The sequence below is a fragment of the Neodiprion pinetum genome, chromosome 6 (assembly GCF_021155775.2).
Source record: "Neodiprion pinetum isolate iyNeoPine1 chromosome 6, iyNeoPine1.2, whole genome shotgun sequence".
Classification (NCBI taxonomy): domain Eukaryota; kingdom Metazoa; phylum Arthropoda; class Insecta; order Hymenoptera; family Diprionidae; genus Neodiprion; species Neodiprion pinetum.
Window position 1 is genome coordinate 26540240 of NC_060237.1, and position 26032 is coordinate 26566271.

Sequence of the window (26032 nt, forward strand, 5' to 3'; positions counted from 1 at the left end):
AATATAAAGCACAGGCAACATGAAAAAGAGAGACGAGCCCAGCAGCAAAAGTAAGGAGAGATCGTCGGGGTGACGGTCGGGTCAGGTTGGAAGATAATTAACATTTTCGCCGCAGCATTTGCCTTGGAATCGTAGCCGAGTGAGCGAAGTTTGCGGGAATGAGGCGGATGAATTCCGGCGGTCGTTCGTCGACGGCGCATTGTCGACGTTGTCGCGGGACCGGAAATTGCCACTCTTTCGGTTCAACGGTTATTTAACGGGTACAGATGAGAGAGCCTGCAGTAGGATATTTTTGGGAACGGTACTAAACTCGGGGGGTAATAAACGATTGAAATTCCGGTCGAGACGAAATGCCGTCTTGCCACGGTCGACGGTAAATGTTAATACACGCGTCGTAACGTCCCGTTATTTATCCGGGACTCGTGATTTACGAGTATGCAGCTTCTCCGACGTTTCTTTGATTAATTGCGTCGAACATCGGCTGCAGGACAAGTCTTGGAATAATCTGCCCGCAACGATCTTACGTATTGTCATTGAATTTCAATCCCGCCCTTGTTGCTAACCACGTGACTTCCGGCCCCTAAGGAACAACACGAACCCACTAATCACTGCATCAATCACCCAACCCCTGTATTCCGTGATCCGGATCCTGTCGATGGTCAAATTTCAGGAAAACATTGCCACTAGCATGAAGATCACGTAACGCGACAGTTACGGTGCAAAATTTCAAGTAATACCGACGATGACGAGGATGATATCGGCGGATCATATGTACCGTGCAAGTCATTCGTTCGTTCGTTCATTCATTCGTTCGTTCGTTCACCCAGTTCCGACAACAGTCAACAATCATCCCATGTCGCATAACTGCAGTTCTAATCGAATAACGATACTTTATATCCTTTGGCTCGTTCTGTTTCTCTGCAATTATCCAGCATTGAGACGGACGCCTGTTTACTACCCAGTAAATTGCTTTTCCAGAAATTCTCCTCGAGGAAATACTGCTCGACGTATTCGCTCCACCAGGTCCGCAGCAGCCGAGAGAACTCTTGCGAACAGACCTACATTTAGACGGCGTGTTCTACGAGTTACTCATCGCGCCGTCATATCTGCGTCCGTTCGTTCCTCGATTCCCTTCTCGCCCCTATCCATACCTCAAGTGGAGGTTGAGTCTGGCGGAGGTTCTTTTTTTCTTCTTTTTCCCAACCCTGTTACGAGATCACCCGAGGACTCGGGGTGGCAGGGTGTAGAACAATACGAGGCGGCATTGATCGCGAAAAGGATTAACAGAGATCAATCGATCGAAGCAAAGACGCGGCGAAGAGATTTTGCAGAGACGTCAATCTTCGCTAGCTTTTCCGTGTAACCAAAGAGTTCAAACTTATTGTTAGCTAAGCGGAGAGAGATTGTGTGCAACCCTATTTGTCGCAAATTGACAATGCTTATGCATACGAGATTAATTGACCGCCTTGCAATTAGAGATCCTCTGTACGTAGTATCGACCCGTGAGTCCCTGCTTGACCCGAAGCCACAAGTATTTAGAGCATCGACGTGTCATTGCAACAGTATTATAACATACACCCTGCCACTGATTGATGTAATCCTCAAATTTAGCCGCTTGTTTATAGGAAGTAAGAACGGTAAGAAGAAGAGGAAGAAACACAGACAAGGAAGTCAAGTTAGAATCATGAATTCGGGTCTCGTATTGATCTACTCTCGGCGCGGATATCTCAGGGGTTTGTAGCTTTGAAGCTCGATATCTCTGTTGAACAAAAGGGTAGGCCAAAATTTGAAAACTTTTTCAAAAGCTCAGACTTTTTCTCGTTGAATGTTTTTTTCTTTCTTTCAAATCTTGCGCTACTTTTCTTTCAGCAGGAATATCGAGCTCCAAAGCCACGCGCCCAAGTTTTTCACGCGTTTATCGTCTTAAATCAATATATTGTCGAGTGATCTAGAATTGATCTCAATAATCGGCAGTGTTTGAAAGGAATAACATGCACGCATCTATAGTTGTAATATTCAGACAAAAATAAAAATGATAACTGTCACACGTAATATTGTATAACCCGTGTCGTCACATACTTATATACGTACATACTTCTTCTAGACAGTAATATGTAACGTAAATTCTGTCGATATTTTATCAACCGTATATAACTCAGTTATACTATAAAGCTAAATGAATTTTTTTACACACTGAAAATTTTTCCACGTTTCTATCGTGAACATACATACATATATATATATATACACGATATATACATACTATATTATATACATAATTATAACCGTCGAAAAATAGATAAAAATAATTCGTGTATACAGACGAGACTGCATATCGTTATGATTTACGTTAGAAACCAATGATTCGTAAATCCCCTGTAATATTACTTGACTATGTTAAACGACCTACGAAAGTCCGTATCCAATATAAACGAGAAACCAACATTAAGGTACGTCACTGTTCCCTATTCGCTAGTCTGTTCAGAGTTTGCTGTCCCACTCTCTTCTTTATCCAAGCCATGCACTGATCCAGACTTGATACGATGCACCAACACAGAACCGCCAATACCATCAACGACAAATCGAAATTGATCGAACGCATGCAAGTCAATAGTCTCAAGTCACATCACCTACACCGCTACTCGCCTCAGTAAACACACTCGATACCGAAACAATGTCCACCACTGTTTGTCCGTATGAGAGTAGCTGAGTGCTCGTACTACAGTAACTGCACATCATGCAACGAAGTAGAATGTAGAGCATCGTAGAACATTGTTATTTGTATATGTGTTGAGACGTAGTGAGAACTTTCGTGACGGAAATGTCCGATCGTTGTACTTCTTGGTTCGTTAGTTGCACAATTTTTTGTTGATATGCCGATTTTAAAAGTGTTTCACACCCGAGAAACGTCTGAGAGTGAATGAGAGTAAAGACGTGTGTTATCGTCGAGAATGTGACTCAGAACGGATAAAATAAAAGCGAAATGAAAATTTAACCACTGCAGGAAAATTCATTTCACCTCATGAAAAAAAGAAAATTTAATTTATCGTTTCTCCCGGTCCTGCCTACCTATTTTTTGTAAATCATGGGGCTTTCGAAACTTCCTCGAATGGAAAAACGCGGACGCGGTATCGCCTGATGAAAAGAAATATTCGTATATCTCAGAAAACTTTCAGCCCTACAGAGCTTTCGTTTTTTCATCGGCAGCCTCTTTTCATAAAAACGTTCCATCTCCTTATCCGCGGTAAATCAATACGTATAATATTCTGTACGGAAACAGGGCAAATCCTTTGTTTCCATTTTTTTAACTTCAAACTTCTCCGTATCCAGAAGGAAAAAGAAGTTTAAATAATTACCCCGGAAGTAAATAGTCGAGGTTACGCTTGCACCTGACGTTTACAGGTGTAGATCAAGAATCACTTTCGACCACTTTCAGAAAAACGTCTGAATATGGGTGTGCGTGTGTGTGTGTGTGTGTGGTAATACTTTTTACATGATTTTATTCGGTACTAAGTTTCCGTGAAAAATTTCCGAACAAATTCGAAGTCTCGGGTGTTGACGTGCTGCAGATTCAAGGAGTTTCAAGAGCTCGGGAGGCTGGGACTAGCAGCTAGAGTGCCATGAGACGCTAAAGTGGAACCGGGGGAATACGAGGCGCCATCGCCAATTTCAAACACATGAAACTCTATTTTCCTGGTAGAGTTGAGCTTTTTCCAATTCTAGGAACTCCCAAGAAAATCCGAGGCAGCTATCATATCGTGTTAAGGTACATCGTATGCGTGAATGTAGCCGACCGACGCCACTTGGAGAATACTAAACCGAGCGAAAATGTACGCAACCACTTTCCGCTTTCGCATCCAGCAAAAACAAACGGAAGGAGAAAACGTTAGAAAAAAAGAAAACGGGAAAATTGCTCTTTCGCTGCGTCATTCCCAGACTAGCCGGATCTCTTTTATGAATTTTTCTTGAAAACTCTGGTCTGTCACACAGGTGGTCTCGACGGTAAACAATAAATCACCTCGCGTTGGGTTGTCGCAGTTTATTGTTCGGGTTGTCAGCCGTCAGACCACGTTGGAAGATAACAGAAAATATCCTTTAAAGCGAGTCGAGGTGGTGGATGGCTCGCGTGACCTGACCTAGAAAACCGATTCATGTAATCGCGAACCGCTGAGGAAGCGATCTATTAGCAAAGAATCGATATAACATATCGATTGGAAAATAAGGTTGTTAACGGCCTACCAATAGACTCGCAACAACAATGTGGATAATAGGCCTCGCTAATAACTTGAAAACTTCAAGTATTCAATTGGGGGCGAAGTCAATCTATCCGCGTCTATTGCGCATTCGAATACTCAGAGTAGCATGTTTATTCCAATGACGACAACATCACTCGGTAATCTCACACGTTTTCCTTTCGTTAACTTTCCTGAAATCTAACCGGCGACGTCTATGCCGCGTGTGGGTAAATGATGTTGGTATAGTTTCTCCGGCACATAACCGGTCGCTACGATTACTTTTTCCAAATGTATCTACCACCCTGGTTACCCTGATGGCGTAAGTTCTGGTATCAGGTCCCCAGGAGGCCAGCCCGCGAATCCCGTGCTCCGTATAGACTTACCCTCGTTTCGTGGTTAACAGCAAATTGATTTCACCGTGCAAGTCATCCCAATCGACACGCTGATAGCCGTTGATTCTCGCAACGTCGCACTGTCCACGTATTTATGCCTAGATACACTTTCCTATAGAACTTAGTACTTGCTAGCGCGCCGTTCGGAGAAATACTGAGAAGATATTGTCGGCTCATCCGGCTAGCCGAACGTGGCGCTGAGTACATAGGTCATGCCGTGTTTACACTTACCTACCCGGTTCTCACCCCTTTTTTCTACTACATACCGATCATTCGTCTTACTCTGGCGGGTAACGGTCTCTATTCAAACGAATCGAGCAACTGAACATAATTATTTTATTTTATTCGAATGACACACGGATAAGGAAAATTAAAGGCTAACCGGAATAATGAAAACCAATTGAAATTCGTGTATCGCGAACAAAGGTGTACTTTGACCGTCGCAAATAACGCTTCCTCTGCACCTTCCAGTCGGCATAATTATAACTATTCCGGCGAACAATGGTGATCGTTATTTCGGAGAACATGTCGCGGAGCGCGTAAATAAAAGTTCACCCTAGTCCCGGGGACCGGGTTTCGAGTTGCGTAAGTAACGTGACGGGCCGTCCTCGTTAACGTCGACTCTACAAGATTTGGTAAATTGCAGGATATCGCGGCTTGAACTGAGTTTCGGTTCTCCACCGGGTTATCCGAAAGGGTTACAGGGGGCATAATTCACGGAAACGTACCGCGTGACCCGCGTTATTGCGTTTGCGGGCAAAGTTTGCCGTCTGCACCGCGTGTAGCATACCGTGCGGAACACGGTTCGAAACGCGAGTACGAAACCGGCACGGTGTGAATTTCGACAGTGCAGAAGTCCGTCCGAAAAACAAGAGCGTCCGCGGGGTTGAGTTACGAGCGGTTGCCACCGGAAGACGTATACGCCAACCGGAAATGGCCGGGCGAGATGCCGTGGGTCACACTTCTCGCGCATGCACAAATACATACGAATGCCGTTCCGCAAACTCCTGCAAACGTTTCTCCGCGGCAATTACAGTTATATAGGTACATTTTTATTTCACCGCTTCCTTTGTTGTTTCTCATCGCGAACCGTGCGTTAACTTTTTATATTTTATCGTCTCGTAAATGAGGCGATATACACGTGGAAAAGTAATGCGTACCGTAAAAAACGCATCCCGACCGAAGGTGGACGCTTTGTCGCCGTTACGTGCGAAGTTAGCGGCCGATATGCACCTCGAGAAACGATGGGAAATCCTTCTCGTTTCCGTAAATCGATCGATCACCTACAGCCAAGAAAACGTCCGCTGTCTCCCCGATATTTTTTTCACGATAACTTGCTCAGAATTCCGCACTGCCGACACGGCCGGATGCAAACACAACTTTGAGACCATTTCCTGGACGCGATTGCATCCGCCAATCGTACCGCCGATCATCCGTACTCATATCGTACCGTTGTAAGGGATTTCCTTTAATTTTTTTCGCCTCTTGGTTCCTGCAACTAGTTCGGAAGCACTTCAACCAGGCTGTATGTATGAGGTTCTGATTAGAAACTTGATCCGTTTCGGTGCTAACTCAAGCTAGATGAACATTGTTCTAGTATATGGCGAGGTGATGCGATTCGAACTGCTGACCCAAGGATACGAAGACGAATAAGAGAGGAACGAGATTCTGGCTATGACCGCCTCCGGTCGCCGAGCTCGTATTATTCTCTCCATTAATTGCCGTCTTAGAAGTGATCGACGAAAGATTAGCGACGTATCACGGATATTGCAGTGCATAGTCAACGCTGCAGCTCAGTGTCTTCGGTCCGCGTCGCGTGCAGTTACACGTTTTATGCTCTTAATAAACCCTGTGACTGGGTTAATACGCGGTTCAAGATTTTATCACCACTATGGCTGGACGACACTGACTTATTACTACAGTAATAAAAGTGACAATGGGTCCGTTGGTCACAGGCAGATAGCGGACATTCAACGCACCCCATCCATCGGCTGGTATACACCATGCTCCGCTATCTGCCGTGGTAACCTTATAGAAGCCCCGAATCAACGATGATTTCACCATGTGATGTTTACGCGACGTTCGTTTACTTGTGATTTCCAGTTGTTCGTGGAAAGTGACATAATTGTGCTAGGCGCGAATGGTTGAATTCTCATCTTAACGTGAAGATGTTGGTATCCCGCGGCTTTAGCATCGCAGCCAGGCTTGCACTGAGAGAAATTTTTAGTTCCGGTTACCGCTCAGTCCTTAACTATTTTCATTTTCTACCGCAATTGAAAAATATAGTTCCAGGTACATAATGAAAATTGGTTTTGTAGCTGTTACCGGAAAGTCTAGTATCCGTTACTATTCTTTCTCAGTACGATCACTGTTACTATATTGTATTGCTACTGTTGCGAAAATTCAATGCTTGTGCAACAATAAATTGACGTTAAAGCCTCGTTTAGCTAAAAAAGTAGAGTAAACCTCATAAACTGATTTTGCGTTGCAATTATAAAAAAAAAAGGATCGACAATAGCGCAAAATGATTACGCGTACCTCGTTTTTCGTAATTCAAACGATATTCAAACAATTTTTTTTAACGATACCTGTTTTACTCAATTTCTCTAGTTACTGTAACAAATGAAATTTTTCTCAGTGTGGAATTATCCGTCGTTTTTTCACGCCAGTTACATTTTTTCACGCGTGCAGAATGTGGATCTAGATCAGAGATCTGTAAGGTAAGGATTCTCTGCCACCATTTCGAGGTCCTTGAGCTGCGAGCCCTGCGAAAAGTGCTAAAGAATTGTTCGAGAAAAGGTCCTTTGAATTGTAAGCTTCAAAGCAACAAGATTCTATACATAAACGAAAAACGCGTCTCTCAGGGTGTGGGACGGAATGACACTCAAGGGCGTGAGTATACTGATGAAAGGGTCGAAAAGTCGGAGCAACGATCAGACGGAAGAAAATTTGGTGGCTTTTTTCAGTATCATTTCAGAATAGAGTGTTAGGATTATTCGGGTTCCAAACTATGGAGAGAATACCACCCTTGTAGTAAATAATGATGGAACAAAAGGACATTAATAATACCTAGTACCGTCTCTGACTCGAAAACGACAAAATGATACAACGTAATAACAAGTATAGCAAATCGTGCAACAATGAGAAGCGAAGAAGCGAACTTGTATCACGCGTTGGAATTGAATACGAGTAGCATTTGTGTGGACACGAATGAAATTGCTGTTGGATCGAAGTCTAACGGAAATCAAACTGCGATGTGGCGATGCCGAAAAACTTTCCACCGACTAATGTGACATCATTTGGGAAAAGTTAGTTCATACGAATAGAAAATATGGGAATCGATAGATAAATACGATGTTTAAAAATTATTATTTGTGGATTTGGAATAAGCTAATTGAACGTTGACTTTCCTTCTCAAGTATGAATGGTCGTTGGTTTTGAAAAAAAAGTAAACTTAGGTATTAAGCGACTTTTGGAGCAAAAAAATGTTCGTCTCAGGATGGATTCAAACAAGTCGTTGTAGTGACTAATTGACTGAATATCGTATTTCTCGGTTGTACTTTTTGATCCGTTGTTCGCAGCGACTCGAGACTGCTCGGAATCGATTCCTCTCGCAAAATCACGTCGAAATTTGATTGATCTTGCTCGATCTTCTACGTTGTCCTCGATCGAGCAGATAATATAGGTACTTACTTATGGTAGAGAAATTCATGCCTGTTTTTAGTAGTTGATTCTACAAATTAATGTCGATTCGTCTGATTATTATAATATCTCTCTTTCTATGCATTCTGTGTTACTTTCTCTTCAACTATATTTATCTTCACGTATACCCGAGTAGGTGTCGAGTTACAATTCATGTTCTATAAAAATTTTTCAATGTTCCTTCTCTCTCATATATTTATAACCATGAATATTGTATTACGTGTTTGCAAAAATTGTTGGTATCTGTATTTCCGAGATTGTTCTCTGCTTGCAATTGTCCTAGTTTGAAAACGTCGAATTATCAATTTCGGCAGAAACAACAGATCCATAACGCGTGCAACGTGGCGACCTGTTTCGTTTACACACTTTTCGCGAAAGTCAAGCATCTCGCGCAGATCTTTCGTACGTACGAATTTCTGCAAAAGCTTTGAGTAGTTCGCCTTAGTTACCGTTACTGCGGACCCAGATCGTCATAACCATACGAATCCGGAAGAAAATATCTATTGAACGGCAAAACTGGCGAATATAGGCTCATGGCTTCGAAACATCGATACACAGAGACCGCGCGACGCGAAAGCTTCAGCGCAACGAACCAGTCACACTAACGCACACAACGTCCCTTTGGAAAACAATAGTAAATTTAATAACTAGCAGAACCGCACAGCTTGCTCGTCAATGGAAACCAATCACGCACCTCAACGATGTAACTCACCGTCAAACCCTCTTATTCACATCCTGTACTGCGAACGCAGCGGGATTTGGCACAAGTTGTCCCGGCGTGACCGCCGCGTGCGTTTATTAACTTTGCCACCCCATTGCGAGGGTACGGTGTGCAGATAAACACGCGCCCTGCGGTTACGTGCACGTACCATAACGGACAGCAATAATCTCCTCGACACATCTCGTCCCACCGGAATGCACCGAGCTATTTTAATCAAATTTAATCGAACCGCGGTTAACTTTGGACTTTCAATCGCTCCACGTTGGAAGCCAGTCTAGCCATCCAACGAAACGCGCGTAAATTTAACGAAAAGTTTTCAAACCACGAGGTTGACATACGCAGAAAAGCCAATTTCACTGTTTTCCAGTAAACATAATCCTAACGCAACTCGATCGAATCTGTGTAAAAGTCTAAATTCGCAAAAGTCACAGCGTGAGTCCCAATTCTGGTATTCCTGATATTCAGAAAGGACAATTTCTGCCCAATGTCTTTATCCTATACACGACCTGTGCCGACCCCGTAAAGAAAATACGCTATTTAGATTCTTGACCACTGCAAAACTGTCTGTTACAGTACACCGCTGGAATGGGGACCGGGGGACCAGCGAGCAGCGTGAGCTACAGCAGCGTGAGCCAAAGCAGCGACGGAACGGGGCCGACGACGGTCGGGGGCATGTGACGTCACGCAGGGGCCCGATCAGGGCCGCGACGCGACCGGGCCATCCGCTTCCGGGACACGTGATTGTAGGCCGACCCGGGACCGCGGACGACGTTCTCGATGTCCAAGGTTAACTCGGGCAGGACGATGAGCCCCCGTCATCGGCGTCGTCAGCAGCTTTCGAGGCATTCGCCGATGCTGATAGAGATCATGATCGACATCCGCGCCCTTGAACGACGATATTCAAGGAGATCATCGTCCCTCGGACAGGTTCACAGATGCGCCGAATGGACCATGACGCTTCCTTGACGCGACACCCTCTCCAAAGCCCGGTCCGAACCGCTGGATATCTTGTAAATATATCATTCAAAGACGGACGATCTAGTTATTCGGTCTTAGCCGCGGGGGAAAATGAGGGTGTGATTTACTCCGGATCTCTGATACCGATCAGGATCTTACGCGACTGAACAAAGATCGTAGAAGTATGTGTGTCCCTCGATTCATTGCTCGTAAAATACCACGCGGATATAAAATATTTAGTTCTGTCCTCGTAAGATCTGCATCTGTCAGCTGCGTCATCCGTAACCGCGCCGATCGTTAAATGTCGATGAATATGAGACGAGAAGCGTTTCAGGATTTTTCGACACCGGTAAGATGGTGATAAAACTCCGTTGTCAAAAAGTTTTACCACGTATACCTATATACACCTTTGGCCGAGCCATTTTCTTCAAAGATACGCTCGGATTTATCCGATGTTTTTGATTTACGATCCCCTGATGGTCTCCCGGAACGTATTGCGGTGTTTTATTTCATTCGCAGACACTAGAATTACGCGAATTTTTCTCACCCTCGATCGAACGTTCGTGTCAATAGTCAATTTTACAATTATACCCTCATTCATCCTTTACTTTATGAATAACTCCGTTACAGCACGTATTACTCTTACGAACTAAAGACGACAATTCTCGCAAAATTTATCAACCGCATTCTTCACACTCCGTTTACACATATTATGCGAAATTGCTCTCGCTTACCGCGTATAGTCGTTTCTTCAGTTCTGGAGCGATGTTTATGAGGAGTTATAAATCAGTCCCACCCCCGAGCCAGGGGAGCATGGGGCTCGCATTTTGTTTAAGATCCACGGCATTGTTCATCCGTTGTAATCCTGCAGAGTTTGCAACTATTCCGTTAGGTACCTGCAGATGTTCCGGGTCCGTTCTCCGTTCTCTACGCACGAAATATCTCCGCGCGTAACTTGATGGAATCTGAATCATCCCTCAAGAAGGAACGGCTGTCTCAGCCATTGGTCCTGCAGGATACCAATGGGGAATTCCTCGGGGCAGAGAAGCTGGTTGGACAGTTGACGGGCTGGCATATTTACTGCAGTCTACGCTTCGCCCACTGACATTAATTCCACTCTGACTTTGCCACGAGCGCTGTATGAGTAGAATTCTCGAATCCTTCCGCAGCTGCGCAGCCTCTATCTGTTCCATATTCCGTCTTACGTGGCTCTGAAATTGCATTTCAATTACTTCCATTCGTAAGATAAAAAAAAATGTTGTATTGGATTACTTATAATCTGGAAGATGTTAAATCGTTGTTATCCTCATTTATGTTGGTAACCTTTCGTTTTTGATGACATTATAAAATGCAGGTCGACGTTTAGGTAATGTGACATTTTCGCGTGAAATGAAAATGTTTGAAAGCTTACGTTATACTTTCGCCGGTATATGCAGTGGATTCATGATTGGAATACTGTTAGAGCGAAGCTTCTGTAGACTGAAAAACTTTACAGAGACACCAGATGCAGCTCGGTTTTCCATTCGCTTCCGTCTCCGTTGCATGAGATTGGCAGTTTTCAAAGTGAAACCACTTGACCACGTTCTGTTTGCGATTCTATGAATTTATATGCATAAATTTTATTGCAAGGTTTTCTTGGCAGTTTAAGTAATGCTAAAGTTTCTAGGAGACCTCAGATACAAGTGGAAGTGATTCTATATACGGTGAAAATAATTCAAATCACGGTCGAGAACATCGACGAATTTTACAGCCTTTTAAAACTTATCTAATAAGTCGTATGAATCATAAATTCGATAACGCAAAAGTTGGGATTGAAAGTTTCGCAAGTATCCTACAGGCTTGAACTTGACTTCGCAGCAAGTTACATTGTTTGTTTATACCTACTTATAATATCATGGTTTGCGTACTTTTTTCCCCAATTTTGCATGCAAATAACTCCTCCTCGAACTTTTGCCCACTTACAAGGATTTGGACCATTTCTCAACCAAATAACTAGCGGAAAATAACTGTTCTACGTTTTTATAATTTCATATGCGAAGCAGTTTTCTTTCGGTCAAAACTCAAGCTGTACATATATAAATATATAATTAAAAAAAAAAGTTCCATCTCAGTTTGTAATTATGCATTACTACGTCACATTATTCGTGCATGAACTCATTTATTCTTCACGACTTTAACAAGTTGTAAATACGTGCCAAAGGGCAACCTATATAGCTCAAGTAATAAGTGATTATTAAGTAATAAGTTATTAGTACGTTAATTCGAATATAGGTAAATATATGTATTAAAAATTTAGTTGAATATGAAAAGTGACGTATCCAAATTACCGATTCGCGGTGATACTTCGAAAGGTTTATTTGTATTTAATATATATATATATATATATATATATATCTTTACTGTACAATGTACAGAAATTTTTGAAATGTTTATTCGTGCCATACTTATAATATTATGGTATATATACTACACAGACCGTTACGTGACATACGTTTCGGAATCGACCATGGAAAGATGCCATGCTGTATTTAAGAGCGAAATTCGGTGGCGTATTAAAATTTTAAATTGCTTCTCTGAAACGTAGCACCATATTATATGCATGTATAGTTATTTCCTACCGCGACAAATGAAACGTTTATACACTGCATATATATGGAACGATTCTTGATATAGAAATCTTATGCTTGTACATACATCACGTAAACGTGTAGAGAGATTAAATAATAAATGAATAAGAACGTCTGGTCAATCTAATACTGAATCAATCGTAGACTGATAATTACGTAATTAAACATATAGTTATTTAAGAATAATTTGTATTTATAACGACAGATACAATTATTGTAACTATATATTGGCTACTTGATATATACATATATGAAAGATTTCATCCCCCTCGACTGCGTCGTATGTTATATAATCCGTATATGAAAATTGTAAATAAAAATCACTCTACTACTTTATTCTATAGGCAGTATACTTAGGCAATTAATTAAACTTTCAATTGTACGAATTCTAAGATAAGAAAATACACACACCACGCGTAAAATCATTACTCGAATCGTAATAATGAATATATCTCTCGATATGATGTCCTTTATAATAAATATATCAATAATGTAATAAAAATAGTTTCCAAGATATTCTATACACATACTTTTCTACTGTCTTCCTAAACGATCGTTACTATCCAAGAATCCTTTACCATCCTACAACGGGACGTGTTTCAAAATTTCACTTGTTTTCAAACAAGTTTCACGCCTTTCCTCATTCGTGAGTTTTGTTATTCTTAATACAGGCGAAATAGAGAACAAATGCAATATCATTCCTCGCCAATCGAGTATCAATAACAATCGTGCATTTTTTAAGTTCAAATAAACATAAACATGTGCAAATACCGTTTTCATGCGAAAAAGTCTCAGTTCGCCGATAAAATGCACTGGCCTCGAAAATTTAACGTAAAATGAAGCATGAAGAATTGATTTTCTGTATCAGCCCTCTTTTGCTAACGATGAAAATATCGATCATGTATCTTAGACTTATAAGTACGTCAGTTACATACCTAGGTATAAGTACCACTGCATAATTTCATCCCTTTATTATACCTCCTTCGGCTGTTTTCTTATTGTTTATATCAAGCACTGATTTCTAACTCAATCGCGTATATCTGTGTTGCGCGCGTATTCAAATAATATTATTTTTGTCGAGTGACCGAGGTGCAATTACATTAACATTGCTGAATTTGGCTGAAATGAATTACCTCAAATAAATTTGCACAGTTACGAAAGGTTTACGGCGTCTACACGGAGATACACGCAAATTTAAATCGATCGTCATTTCGTAATCACAATAACATCACGTGACGGTAGCGATAGTCTTTTCGTCTTTACGTACCGACCGTTCACCGACTTGAGTTTTGCGACGCAGAGAGCGCTGCTTGACGGTGAATTTAATAATAATAAATAAATCTAACGGAACCCTCCATACCCACTAGGCCAGCACTCTTTATTACGATCTTTGATACATCTGCAGAGAGCGCAAACTGAGGTAGGGTTTCACGCAAACGTTTACGGCAAGATCCTTTCTGCTAGAAATTCTTTAAAATGAACTAGCAACAATTGAACAATTTTCGAAGTTTCAACACACGCGATCAATTATCAAACAAGGTAACTAACCAACGTTATTTCTTCGCCAAGACTTTTTACACCTGACGTTGACCGGATGAAAATGAGGTTGTTTTCAAAGAAATTTGAAGGTTAGGTCAGGTTAGGCTCTGCTTTTGAATCAAGTAAATTTTCGGCACAACAGGAGAGTAAAAATTATCTAACGAAATCAATATTCTGTAATCGAATCAGGTCACAGGTAATTCGAGATTTTGGATCCTTCGATGATATATCTCAAGGCGAGTTTCAGACTTTACGAACTTTTCATTACAGCATGTCGTGGATAACGAATAGTATTTGTTTGGCGGTACGATCTTGGACACCGCACGTGACTGCTGTACGTTTTCGCTACCATGCTGAGAGAAGAGCGTTGGCTCGAATACCTCGTTATGGTTACGAGGATAGCGGAACGCGTAGAGGACTGCTGCCGCACACGGGAGAAGGTAAAAAATTACCGATGCCAGATTACAGGCCGAAAGATTTGTGGATAGAAAAGAGGGCTTTATTCGGACAAAACGACTATATAGACATTTTGGGAAATGATAAACTTCACCCGACGAGGATTCTGTACAAGGTACCCTCCTGGTTGAGAGGCGTCAGCGGTAACGAATACCAAGTCTTGTTGCGAAAGAGAAAAATGCTTCGACATGGTATATATCCGATAGCTCGGCCAACCAAATGGAAGGAGTTGCAGAAAAGAATAGCTTATTTGTATAGATTCCTGAATCGAAAGACAAAAACTGGTTTCTCAACCAAGTAGAATGGTACGACATATATTTGTATAACTGTAAAATTAATTAGATTGAAATATTTAATAAATAAAAAATCAAAATATGATAAAAAAAACAAACTATTTCGACGGTCTCTTGCTCATTTCCCCAATTTTGAATCAGCGTTACTAGGGTGTCAACTGATGGTAGACATCTGGTCAAAATCAGTGAAAGTTTTGCGGCTTTCAAAATATTGGTAATATTTAAATTCGTAGCTCAAAAACTATATTCTTATGCCAAAATAATGAATGAATACTTCGGTAATTTAGACTGATTGATATTGGATTGACAAAATTTTAGATTTATGAAGTATCGATATGCACCCTGATTGCGCCTATTTACCTTAGACCTGTACAATTACTAATAATTCTCAACCGGTTGATGAATATTTTATAGTTAAATTACAAAATATTTAATTTATTTTTCGACATATTTATAATTATAATAATTATTATTATCATTATTATCATTATCCAAAGGACGTACAAAGTCGTCTTACAGTAGTTAAAAATCGCGTATGTATGAGTCACGACTTATTTAGAATCACTATCGAATTCAAGAGAGAGAGACAAAGAAGTCATTACGAAAACATTACGTTTTATTTACAAAAACAATAGTATATAATGATTCTGTTAGTTTTTCATCTGTCATTCTAAATGATAATATTTCAATGTTAATTTATTAAGAGGCTAGTTCGTAATGTAAGAGGGCAATTTTTAATAAGTACAGTTAAATGCAAAAAAACCTTGTGTTAATTTGTTAGTAGAGGATTTTAACAATTTAACGCAAAAGGTGTATATAATTTCATTTCTTGTTCAGATGCAAATAATTCATTGTCATATGACAATAATGTTATTGAATAAATTTTCGATGCCCGATTTTGATTATTGTTTTTAAAACTGAACCTCCAGTAATAAATTCACACACGAAGTGAATTTTACGGACTAATTTGTGAAATCACAGCAGTGTTAAATTTAATTGCAGCTGTAGGATTATCCCCACTACTAGCCTGTTATCAAACTCTATTCTACTCTAAAGACAATCATGGCAAAAACAGTTCAAGTATGATTTTACCCTCGACGAAATGTTTAAAATTGAGAATTTAGCTTGTGAAATTTAATCAAATCTGCGTCCATGAATTTGCCCAAGGTCTCCATATAACGATTCTTAATGTTAAATGTCTCGCACCTACATACACAGTTTTAATCTAACGTTTTCTCTTTTCGTTCGTATGATAAAATACTATTAGTCAAATTATCATAATTTATTGAATATTTACGTATTTTCGGAACACGATTAAAATTAAAACATAGAACCTACCGAAAACTCTAAACTGTCTACCGGAAGAACGCTACACATTGAAAAGCTTTTTAACAATACCTTGGATGTTGTCAATCATTTATACATGCTGAATTTAAAAAAGTTAATACTGTCAGTGGCAGCCAGTATGTATTGCAAAATTTATATACCCGATGTCACTAGTTAAGGGCAAACAACATATCTTGTATTTTCTAGAAGTTTGATTTGTGAAATTATCGAGTTTTTGAAAACAAAAAATTATGTCTGACATTGGTTTATTTATGTACATGATCTAATGGCAGTTTATCTTCTTTTTTTTTGCGTTTTATGGCAATTCGATAGTCTAGATGTATATTATCTAACACGCACGGTTGTGCAAATTAAAAACTTCACATTCCAATCCCACCACCTTGTAAAGCACGAAAATAATTAGTTCATGTGCTTCAAATACCTATTTTGATACACTATTGGCATCCAAAAATAGATTTACGTATAGGGATCGTATATTACATAAGCCCGTTTTTCCCCAGTAAACGATAAAAAAAAAAAAAAATTGAAAACAATGGAAAAAATAGAAAAGTTGAGGCTCAAGCTGAATCCGTTTTTTCGATTTTGAAATTGTAATTTAAAGTAATCGTTTAGATCACATGTATCTATATATATATGGCAATGGGTGATTAACAATTACGAGGTATCGACAGGTCTAGCCAATTTCCAGAATCAAGGAATTGTAATTACAGTGTGATACCAAGTGTTTCAAAAATTAGATTCCAAATCGCAAAAAATGATAACAATAGAACGATGAATTTGGATTGATTTTTACCTCATGCAATACATTTTTTTTAGAATTTCGGATTGGCAGTCATCAAAATGAATCTGTTTTAATACGTTTCAATCCTTTTCAGTTTACTGGGGCTGCTAACAGTTTTGAAAAATCAAGTACCAAAGCAGGTTTGATAAACTGTACAAGTTCGTTTGTACGGATCAACAATGAGTATGAGTGGAGTTTTTCCTTTTTCTGATCGCGAATAAACTCTGTGAAAAGGTAAACCACTAACCACTTGGGTTTTCGATTTTCTCTGATACAGTAATACCTCATTATAAGAGTCTTCATTATAAGAGAATAACTGTGATTCGCTTATGAGTGGTGATGATCATTGACCACTCACGCGCGTGTGATTCCTGAGCCTTCCAGGCAGTAGTAGGGAAACGCTTCGACGACGAATTGCTTGGAATCTTATTCCTAGAATATATGTACCTCGAAAAATCTTCTGTACAGGTCAAAGATATATATATATACATATATATATATATATATATATACGAAACACGATTTTTCATTAAAAACTCACATTTTGAAGAGCGTATAATGTTTCTCCATTCATTTAAATAAATAACTAGTCTTGACTTGCCGATCATTCACGACATTGCTTATTAATTAATTACCTACCTAAACTGCCATTTGTGGTGTAAAAATTGATTAGTGGTCAAGAAATTAATGTAAAATAAATTCATAAATGATTTTGCAGAAAAGATAACACGGTGGTTTCGTAATGTTTACTCGCGTCAACGTTTCGCAAACTGTGTCTCTCGTTTGGATACACCTGTAGTTCGTAAGGTTTTCCAGCTTTAACTAACGCGTTTATAAGCTGACTTGTGTGGAAAAAATGGACGTTTTCGTCAATGAGACCGTGAATTATGAGTAATCGGTTTTCTTCTTCGGGAAATTTGTTTATATAATTCAAGACTGACCCTGTCGCATAACCTTGAGGATTATTTTCCGGGAGGTCCATGTAACGCTCCGTGTAACCGGTATCGTATAAATTCCACGAAGTCACCGGCGCTCCTGCGATGGCCAACTGAAACAATATTTTATTATGAAGATTAACAAGCTATAAAAAGGTATCAATGACGAGAACCGATACCCACTTTGAATATGTCAGGATATTGAGTCAAACCCATTAAACTCAAGTATCCCCCGTAAGACCAGCCGTGAATTGCGACTCTGGACATATCGATGCAGCCTGTCGTGTCGGCTAACCAGTGCAGCACCTCGACTTGATCAATCAACTCCACAGTTCCCATTCTTCTTTGTAAGTAACTTTCGAACATTAAACCTCTATATTGCGACCCTCGCGAGTCAATTAGAACTACGGAATATCCCTGTGCGGCCAACATGTGCATTCGTAAATGCCTCATACCCTAAAAAGCAAGTGTTCATTGATTAATGCAATTGATAGACGTAGAGCTCTCGGTTAGCCAAGTCGATCGAATATATTTTTCAAGAAGATTGAACGTGAGCTAAGTTTGATAAGCAAACTGAGTAAATAATTTTTTGTCATACCTTGAAGGTATTAGATACAAGCTGAACCTCTGGTCCTCCATAAACGTTTAATATGGTAGGATACTTCTTCCCTGGTTGATAATTATGCGGTTTAAAAATCATGGCGAATATTGTCTCACCCGATTTTATTTTGTGAGTATAAATCTCGGGCGCAAATAATTCCGAATCGGGTGCCGATGGCTCTAACAGATAGCCGACTGGTGTGAGAATGATACTTTCTACTGTCCAGTCTGACTGAGATATCCTAAATACCTGAAATAAAACGTATGATAAACGCAATTCCTTGGGGCAATATAAGCGATATGAAGAAAAATTTTCATTTATCTTACCTGGCATGTGGGTAATGTTTTAATAGAACTATAAACGGCGACGAGCATAGTACATTGTTTGTTAAAATAAACACTGTTGTAACTATAACCCGGTCGTGTAAGCAGTCTTATCTCCAATGGACGGCGTAATGATACGGCGTAAACGTGCTGTTCCAATGGTCCTTCTCTCAGACCAGAGAAATAAGCTATAGAATTAGTTTCGTCAACCCATAAATTTCTACCTAATACTTCCCAATTCCCCTTTGTCAGTGCAATTTTTGATATAACTCGGGGCTGAAGAAACACATTATCCATTCTATCTAACGGTTCTTCCACACCACTTGTTAAACCTACAAAAATTCATTTGACGGGTCAAAATAATGGCAGTTTCGCTCATGATTGCACTCACATATTATCTATTTTCAACTTACCAGCTATGCTCGATGTGACAAGATACAAATGTCTAAATCCAGTTTCTTCACTGCCCCAAATAAATTTAACTTCCGTGGGGTCATCGGATGGTAAGAAGTACAGCAAGTCATTGACGTTTATCCAGATATTGCTTGTCTGTGAGTAAATCACTTGAACACTCGCTGACGATAACGAGAAATGATTTTCCGAATTATAAACATTTGGAGGTGGCTCGCAGAAGTTATCTACCGACAACAGTACCAGCTCAAGCCTCTGTTGTCGACGGTCCAACAATTGCACCCAAACGCTGGAAAATATTTTCAAATATGTCAATATTCAGGTAGTTTTATTTATTCACTACATCAAAAAATTGAAGGCACCGGGATATTTTTCTCCGGTTTAATATTTTGACTTACTATTGTGCGTCTGGGGTCCAACCAACTCGAACGACGTACTCCATCCATGGAAACATAATGTGCAGTGGATACTGAAGCTCTAATATTTCAATATCGATGACCTGGACGGTTTCCGAGAGCTTGAATTGCACCATTTTCAAATTACTTCTAGCATTCGAAGTTCCAGCTCTTGGAAATCTGAATTCTTCAATTTCACCAGAGTTCGAAGTCGAAGAGGGAAAACAGAATATCTTTACATCACTTTCGTCAACCTCCTCGTAAACTATTCTATAGATTCCGTCAGTTGATTTTGGTTGCCACCAATAACCGATAAATCTGCAATGCAAAAGATGAGTTAACAAAAAATTACATATACTGGAAAACATTGACGTTCAAATTGGTTAGGCTGTAATTTAATTTCACCAACCTCGTGAATTCTTCTTGCATTACATAGGAGGGTGTTCCAGCCATCAACGGATCATCAGCCAAGCTTCTTCCACCTTTTTTCGCGTAAGTCAGCCTTACAGAAGATCCAGTAATACTGTGTGACAAATGTAAATCACCCGCACATGTATGGGCTACCAGAGCATGATCCCAAGGACAAATTTGCGGACATAACTTAGCACCAGTCGTCGAAATTCTCAATTCAGACGGAAATAGAAGACCAGGCTGAAATTCATTATTCAGAATTAAACATGGCTCTAATTTCATCTAATCTCTTTCAAATTCGTAATAAGTGTGCTACAAGAATTCGCTTCGGAGGGCTGAGATAATTCATTGAATCACAAATAACGAAACTTTCTCATATTTACCGTACTTCCATTATCTACACATTGGTATAGACTGCTCGCAGCTGGAAACACTAGTTTTCCACTTTCGGGATGAATTTCGTAACTCGTAATGCCCCATGTGGCTAATCTTTTTCTCTCCCAAAGGAGTTGCTCTTCTCTCGACAGTCGACTTACGGATGACAAGCTAAAACGGAAAATTGTTTATTCATCAATTTCGCCCACTATTAATCTAGCTACTTAATTAATCACTAACTCCTCACCTTTGAAAGTTAGCCTCTATAAGCGACTGCCAATTCAATTTGTATCCATTAGCGTTATCTGAATGTCCGATGTCGACATAAAGCAGCGTCGTTTCCCATCCGTGTGGCGGAGTGCTCAGAAAATATATTCTCATCCTGAAAGACCATGTTTTTACTAACTTATCAATAGTTGATATAAAAAGAGAACTGGAGAATCTTTCAAGTGATTACTGGAGAATTTAGGTCGCAATATGTTCAGAGCAATCATCGTAAAAGCTGAACCAAAGTCAGTTCATTTGCCAAATAATATTGTCATTCAAATAATTTATACAACCACAAAATTGCAGCCGATTATGCTTACCGTCCGTCTGGTAGGGATCTAAAAGTGATGGAGGCAGGTACGGATCCGGCAGAAACTCCGGCGAGACGTCTCCTGAGATCACTGACGACACCCCGAAGTTCGGACCATGTTTTTTTCCGAGTACCATTCTGAGAGACGTAACTGTCCCTGCCTTCGCCGCAATTATCCATGTTTATCTGGGGATCACCTGGCTTTTTATTTTGAGGTTATGTGATACGAGGAGCGAAATCCTTTGCCAGATGCATATCACGATCTCGTCTGTAGGAGAAAATAGAGGATCACTATAACGCCTCGCGGAGAAAAGACAATCCTCTTCCGTTGCAACAATAAAAAATATATCGTATAATTTATTTATAGGTTATTTCGCGAGAAAGCGGTTAACTTTCACTTCTGCTCAAACATACGCTTCTAAAACGACGATGAAGTGAACGGTTACAAGCAAAATTCTGCGTTCTAGTCATAGCACGGGAAATGACGACCGCAATTTTGCGAAATCTTAATAAAAGACAACCGACGCCGTTTACTCGGCGTTTACATTTATAAATAAATCACCAATCTCTTTTTAATCTGTCAGATTTGCGAAAATGACACTTCTGTTTTTTTGGAACTGCAGATAACATTGTGTTTACAATATTTAACTTGGTCAACACCGCGTATCGCTCTTCGACCGAATGTCAAAATACATTCCCGATTAAAACTCCACAACGTATCTATAACAGTGGACCGATTTTCCAAATTTCTCTGGTCATCTCCTCGTCGAAATGATAGGCATCTGCCGTTCGTTCAAACCTAACCGTGATATGTAACAGATATATTTCGATGAGCGAAGATTTGCGATCACTACCGTGTTATGACGCACACTTGGCCTCTTATTTTTATTACCTTTTCGAAATAATAATGTTAAAAATAACTATACCAGACACCACGGGCACTACGGATTCTTTCCCTCTCCCCCCCCCCCCTGGCACCTTTCTTTCTTTCTCTTTTCTCTCTTTTTTTTTCCTCCTCTTTTTTTGTACTTCGTATTTTTCCTGTGGCCCCGACAGTCTTGATGTGTCTCTGCCAGCCAGCAGTTTACGACGCCAGCGCTCTATGCGCCAATTTAGCGAAGCTTTTCTTCATCTGTCGTCAGTGGTTCTCAACTCGCCCGCTTTGCTCTGACATTTTTCCTGCGCACCAAAATTCACGCGCTTTTCAAACTTCCTAAGCACGAGTTAGCTCATTTATAACTTCTTTAACATTAAACTGGTAAATAATTCCTAACTGTGGCGTCATCATTTTTTATGCAGTAAAAATATTTTTATTTCTAGATCCTGATTAACACTGCGAGGTAACGTAATGCATGAAAATTTTCTTCCAGATTTTGAATCTGTGTTAATTTTGAACCGTTTTTGACAGCAGTTCTAAGGAGAAATAAAAAGTTTGTAAGCGATTGTATTTGATTGATTCATTATGTTCAATGTCGACTTTCAGGTCAAGGTTTTGTTATGCTCTTGGTTCTCACAATACACGTACAACGATCTTAGAATATTGGAATAATTCAAATAATTGAAATAATTTTTCATGCATAGATAGTTTATTGAAACTGCGACCATTTACTTTTATAGATTAAGGGATTATTTTTGGCAGATGTTGAAAATTGGTTTTATTCCTAAATACAGGAGTAACTGACATGTAGAAACCGGGTGACATTGTTTATGAAAAAAAATTTAATTATTATGTGTTCTACAATCTGATTAGCTGCTAACTAGTCTAAAATTTAGTAGCGCGTAAATTTTTCATCTTCAAAATAATTCCATCCATGTCTCATTTGGGAAGAAAAGATTTATTTATGTACGTCATAATGAAACTCTATGAATATACATAATTGTCAAGCTGGAACGTAAGGTTTCTTTCCGATCGCATTGGAATCAATTGAATACATGAAATATTCAGTTGATAAAAAGAAGAACAACAGCTTTTCGTCGTCAGCTTGAAAACATCAGAACAGTTTGTAAACGTCGACCAATGTGTGTGCATAAATAAACGCTCAGGGCAAAAAAATCTGTCACTTAAAAAAACGGTAAGCAATTCAATGTCAAACGCTTCCATTTTCACAGATGCATAAAATCCGTTAGCGTACGTTCCATTTTCGAGGTGTAATTTTTGATATTATTTATTCTTTTTTGGCTGACATTCGATCCGGCGATTGCATAGATATGCATAGCGTCTTCAGTTAATAGTCGTTATTCAAAAGGCAATTTGAACCAGACTTCGACTAGAACTACATTCGTATGCCGTAAATTTAGTTGTCGATTCAAGGATTAGATAGCGATCAATAACTTCTTGGAATCTCGCATCTTTAAATAGGAATAAGGCGAGTATAACGTATTGTATAGTTTGTAATGATTCTAAGGTCGACCGTACAATTTCATTACGCTTATATCTATAGCCGCTTTACACTACCTGTTCAAATATTAATCTAATCAAAAAGTCACGACTATAGTAGTGAGAAAATTTTAAAAACAAAATTACCACGAAATGTGCTCTAATAGCTTTTGCGAGGTAGCTCCACGCGCAGAACTTAAACAGTGAAAGTTGTCACGTAACGCCAAACGAAAATCCTTATTAGTTCGATTCTGTCTTTATGAATAATTTAACGAGAAATTGATTCATTTGACATCGTAGTAAAATGGGTGCGAAGCACAGCCGTCCAGAGTGCTCGGGCCTGAAACCGGTGAAGCTTTCGTGGCCACCGGATGACGTCAAGTGGACAATATTCACTCTCGAACGTCTGAAGAAAAACCCGGAGGTGAGATTTTTCAAACATGAAAATTATTGACATGAAAGTTGTTCGTCAGATTGACATCAATTCCCGATAAAAGAAATGAGAGTTCTTTAATTTCGAGAAGTACAATGACAGTGGCAAATATTTGTCGTTATTGCAAACTGTCTATTGTAGAAGACTGAAAAAAATATTTCCAAATTTCTCTCTTGATTGAATCCTCTAAATCGATCTGCCTGCTGGCTAAAACCGTATCGACCGTATCGACAAGCGTCCATGCGAAAGCAGTCCAAGACCGGTTCTGCGTCTGGAAACCAAGTCTTGAGTAATAGTGAAAATCTTGAGAGATTTGAACAATTGCGTTGAATTTTCCTCGCTTGTTTATTTATTCATTTGCTGAAATTTTATCTCCCTCTGAAATCCCCATTTTTGTAAGAACTTTCGGTGATATTATTTATATTTATATTATATCTTTTTTCATCCTCCCTTACTTCGAAAGGATTGAAGCACGAAGCTGACTTCCCTTCTTCCGTTCCAACTAAATCTCTAGATTAACGGATTAGGTGTTGGGGGATTATAACTGCTCCTCCTTCGCCTTTTTACTCGACGATATAAGTTTGAGCAAACATGTCAGCTAGTACCCACAGCCACGAAGCTTATAACTATGTACCTACACCGTTTTTGCTAGACTCAGAGCCACGCCATCGCGCACTCTGATATTCAAATGTCAAGGTCCAGGGTTCGTAGCCCTGCGAATCGACCGGTTATCCAGCTTGTCTGCAATCGATTACCCCTCTCCGGACCCTTCTCCCTTTCCCCTTCTCACATTCGCCGATGTAACATTAACTAATCAATCCTGCCTTCGCCATTATTACACCGGTTCTCTAAGCCCGATTAATTATCTCCACCTATTCATCCGGCATCAAATTCGCCACTTTCTTCAGGGTGGATCGCAGCCCAGAGAGGGACAAGAAGCAGACTCAAGTCTAAGATTTATCTCCTTTTAGGGCGATAATTACATCGTCACGATCAATTCATCGTCACTGATAGCTGGTCGATTTCACAAAAAGCAGCAAGCCGACAGTAATCGTCGAAATTCACGTGAAGCTTGCATGCACAAGGTATTACAACCTAAGCTGGTTTTATTCCCGACTTATCCCATCGCGAGGGGTTGTTTCAGCAGGGAGCAACGGGTTGCCGCTCTTTGATCCCTGCGCCGAGTTACATCAAAGAAGTCAACACTACTTTGAGGCTATTGAATCTGATTTATTTAACTGCAATTTTGTTGATGAACGCGCACAGTGTAATTACAGATAGAGAGCTGAGCTAATGGTTCGTTACATGTGCCAAATCGGGGGTGAAAAACTATTTGCTTTCACGTAATTTCCTTGATTTTTCGAGAAAATTTCCAAAAATTCAAGGCGCATGTTCAGTTGTGATTTATAATCACGCTGCTTTCTCCTGGATTAGGAATTGCGCAAATTAGTTCAGCAATGTGAATTTCCCCGTCTGTTCGAGGCACATAGTTTGTTCAAAATTCCCAAACGGAGCCTCGAAATGAGAGTCTCAGTAATTTTCACGCTGCGTTCCACCTCGTGTAGCTCTGTTATTCGACAAGTATTTTGAGTCGTTATTTCGCTTCAGGTAACCGGGGAACTCGAGTAATGATGAACTTCTCGCGGGGACCCGACTCTGACCCTCTTCCTTTTCTGCTTGGATTTCCTTTACCTTCTTCATTGCTCGCGATTTCACCCCAGGAAATCTGAGGCGCATATTTGTAAAAAAAACAAGTCAAAACTCAGGGCGCTGAAACGAAAAATAAATAAAATGGCGTGTAAATAAAAAAACTCCAGGCAAATACATAGAAACCTACCCACATCGTTGCTACGGGAAACTCAAGTACTTAAAACAGCTTTGCTCGGTTCTCGATTTTCTAAACGATACATTCACTAAAGCACCCCGCGGCTCCTATTACGACATTATATAAAAATGCGTAATTACTATAGCTGTGTCACTTGCTCCTCGCAAGTAGGATTTTTCGGGGATCCGGGACTCAATAAACGCGCTATCAATTTATGGGAGACAAATAATCATTTCGAGAGGCTTGATTGAGACAGATATAAATCATACAGTGAAAAACACCGGAAGGTAGATATATACGGTACAATAAGTGGATCGAT

At 39.9% G+C, this 26032-nt stretch overlaps 3 protein-coding genes across 16 annotated transcripts in view; 2 read left to right on the forward strand and 1 right to left on the reverse strand.

Moving 5' to 3' along the window:
• The window catches only part of LOC124221718 (dopamine receptor 2), a 100588-nt gene extending 89537 nt beyond the window's left edge, over positions 1-11051 (forward strand). For 3 of the 4 annotated variants that reach the window (XM_046631967.2, XM_046631966.2, XM_069137064.1), the window contains 2 exons: positions 9624-10060; positions 10900-11051. In XM_046631967.2, the coding sequence (XP_046487923.1) occupies positions 9624-9728 (105 nt within the window). In that variant the 3' untranslated portion in view covers positions 9729-10060; positions 10900-11051. Of the gene's footprint in view, positions 1-978; positions 2210-9623; positions 10061-10899 lie in introns of those variants that run through there. The other variant, XM_046631968.2, reaches the window with a different exon arrangement.
• Positions 11052-11074: 23 nt separating this feature from the next.
• LOC124221713 (dipeptidyl peptidase 9) lies at positions 11075-22084 on the reverse strand. 9 transcript variants are annotated; one of them, XM_069137061.1, is made up of 13 exons: positions 21971-22052; positions 21089-21346; positions 20749-20883; positions 20510-20672; positions 20125-20366; positions 19719-20033; positions 19323-19609; positions 18913-19241; positions 18584-18835; positions 18169-18441; positions 17992-18098; positions 11419-11603; positions 11075-11218 (listed from the first exon to the last, which is right to left on the reverse strand). In XM_069137061.1, exons 2-12 carry the CDS (start codon positions 21256-21258, stop codon positions 11420-11422), a joined length of 2457 nt encoding a protein of 818 aa, XP_068993162.1. In that variant the 5' UTR covers positions 21259-21346; positions 21971-22052; the 3' UTR covers positions 11075-11218; position 11419. The 9 variants fall into 9 exon arrangements, with proteins under 9 accessions (XP_068993162.1, XP_068993163.1, XP_046487909.1 ...); XM_069137062.1 differs by lacking the exon at positions 11419-11603 and having other exon boundaries at positions 11111-11218; XM_046631953.2 differs by lacking the exons at positions 11075-11218; positions 11419-11603 and having other exon boundaries at positions 15342-18098; positions 22005-22084.
• Positions 13952-17492, forward strand: mRpL51 (mitochondrial ribosomal protein L51). Of its 3 annotated transcripts, none has more exons than XM_046631976.2 (2): positions 13952-14054; positions 14444-17492. In XM_046631976.2, exon 2 carries the CDS (start codon positions 14445-14447, stop codon positions 14928-14930), a length of 486 nt encoding a protein of 161 aa, XP_046487932.1. In that variant the 5' UTR covers positions 13952-14054; position 14444; the 3' UTR covers positions 14931-17492. The 3 variants fall into 3 exon arrangements, with proteins under 3 accessions (XP_046487932.1, XP_046487931.1, XP_046487933.1); XM_046631975.2 differs by having other exon boundaries at positions 14012-14173; XM_046631977.2 differs by lacking the exon at positions 13952-14054 and adding an exon at positions 14187-14369.
• Positions 22085-26032: the final 3948 nt, after the last annotated feature.

Excerpts from the sequence above, each read along its gene's own strand:
- LOC124221713 (XM_046631953.2), bottom strand. The coding sequence starts at position 21,258 with ATGGATAATTGCGGCGAAGGCAGGGACAGTTACGTCTCTCAGAATGGT. Across the intron at positions 19,242-19,322 it reads TGTCACATCGAGCATAGCTG|GTTTAACAAGTGGTGTGGAA; the intron begins GTAAGTTGAAAA and ends GAATTTTTGTAG. Across the intron at positions 18,836-18,912 it reads AAACATTACCCACATGCCAG|GTATTTAGGATATCTCAGTC; the intron begins GTAAGATAAATG and ends GTTTTATTTCAG.
- mRpL51 (XM_046631976.2), top strand. The coding sequence starts at position 14,445 with ATGTCGTGGATAACGAATAGTATTTGTTTGGCGGTACGATCTTGGACA.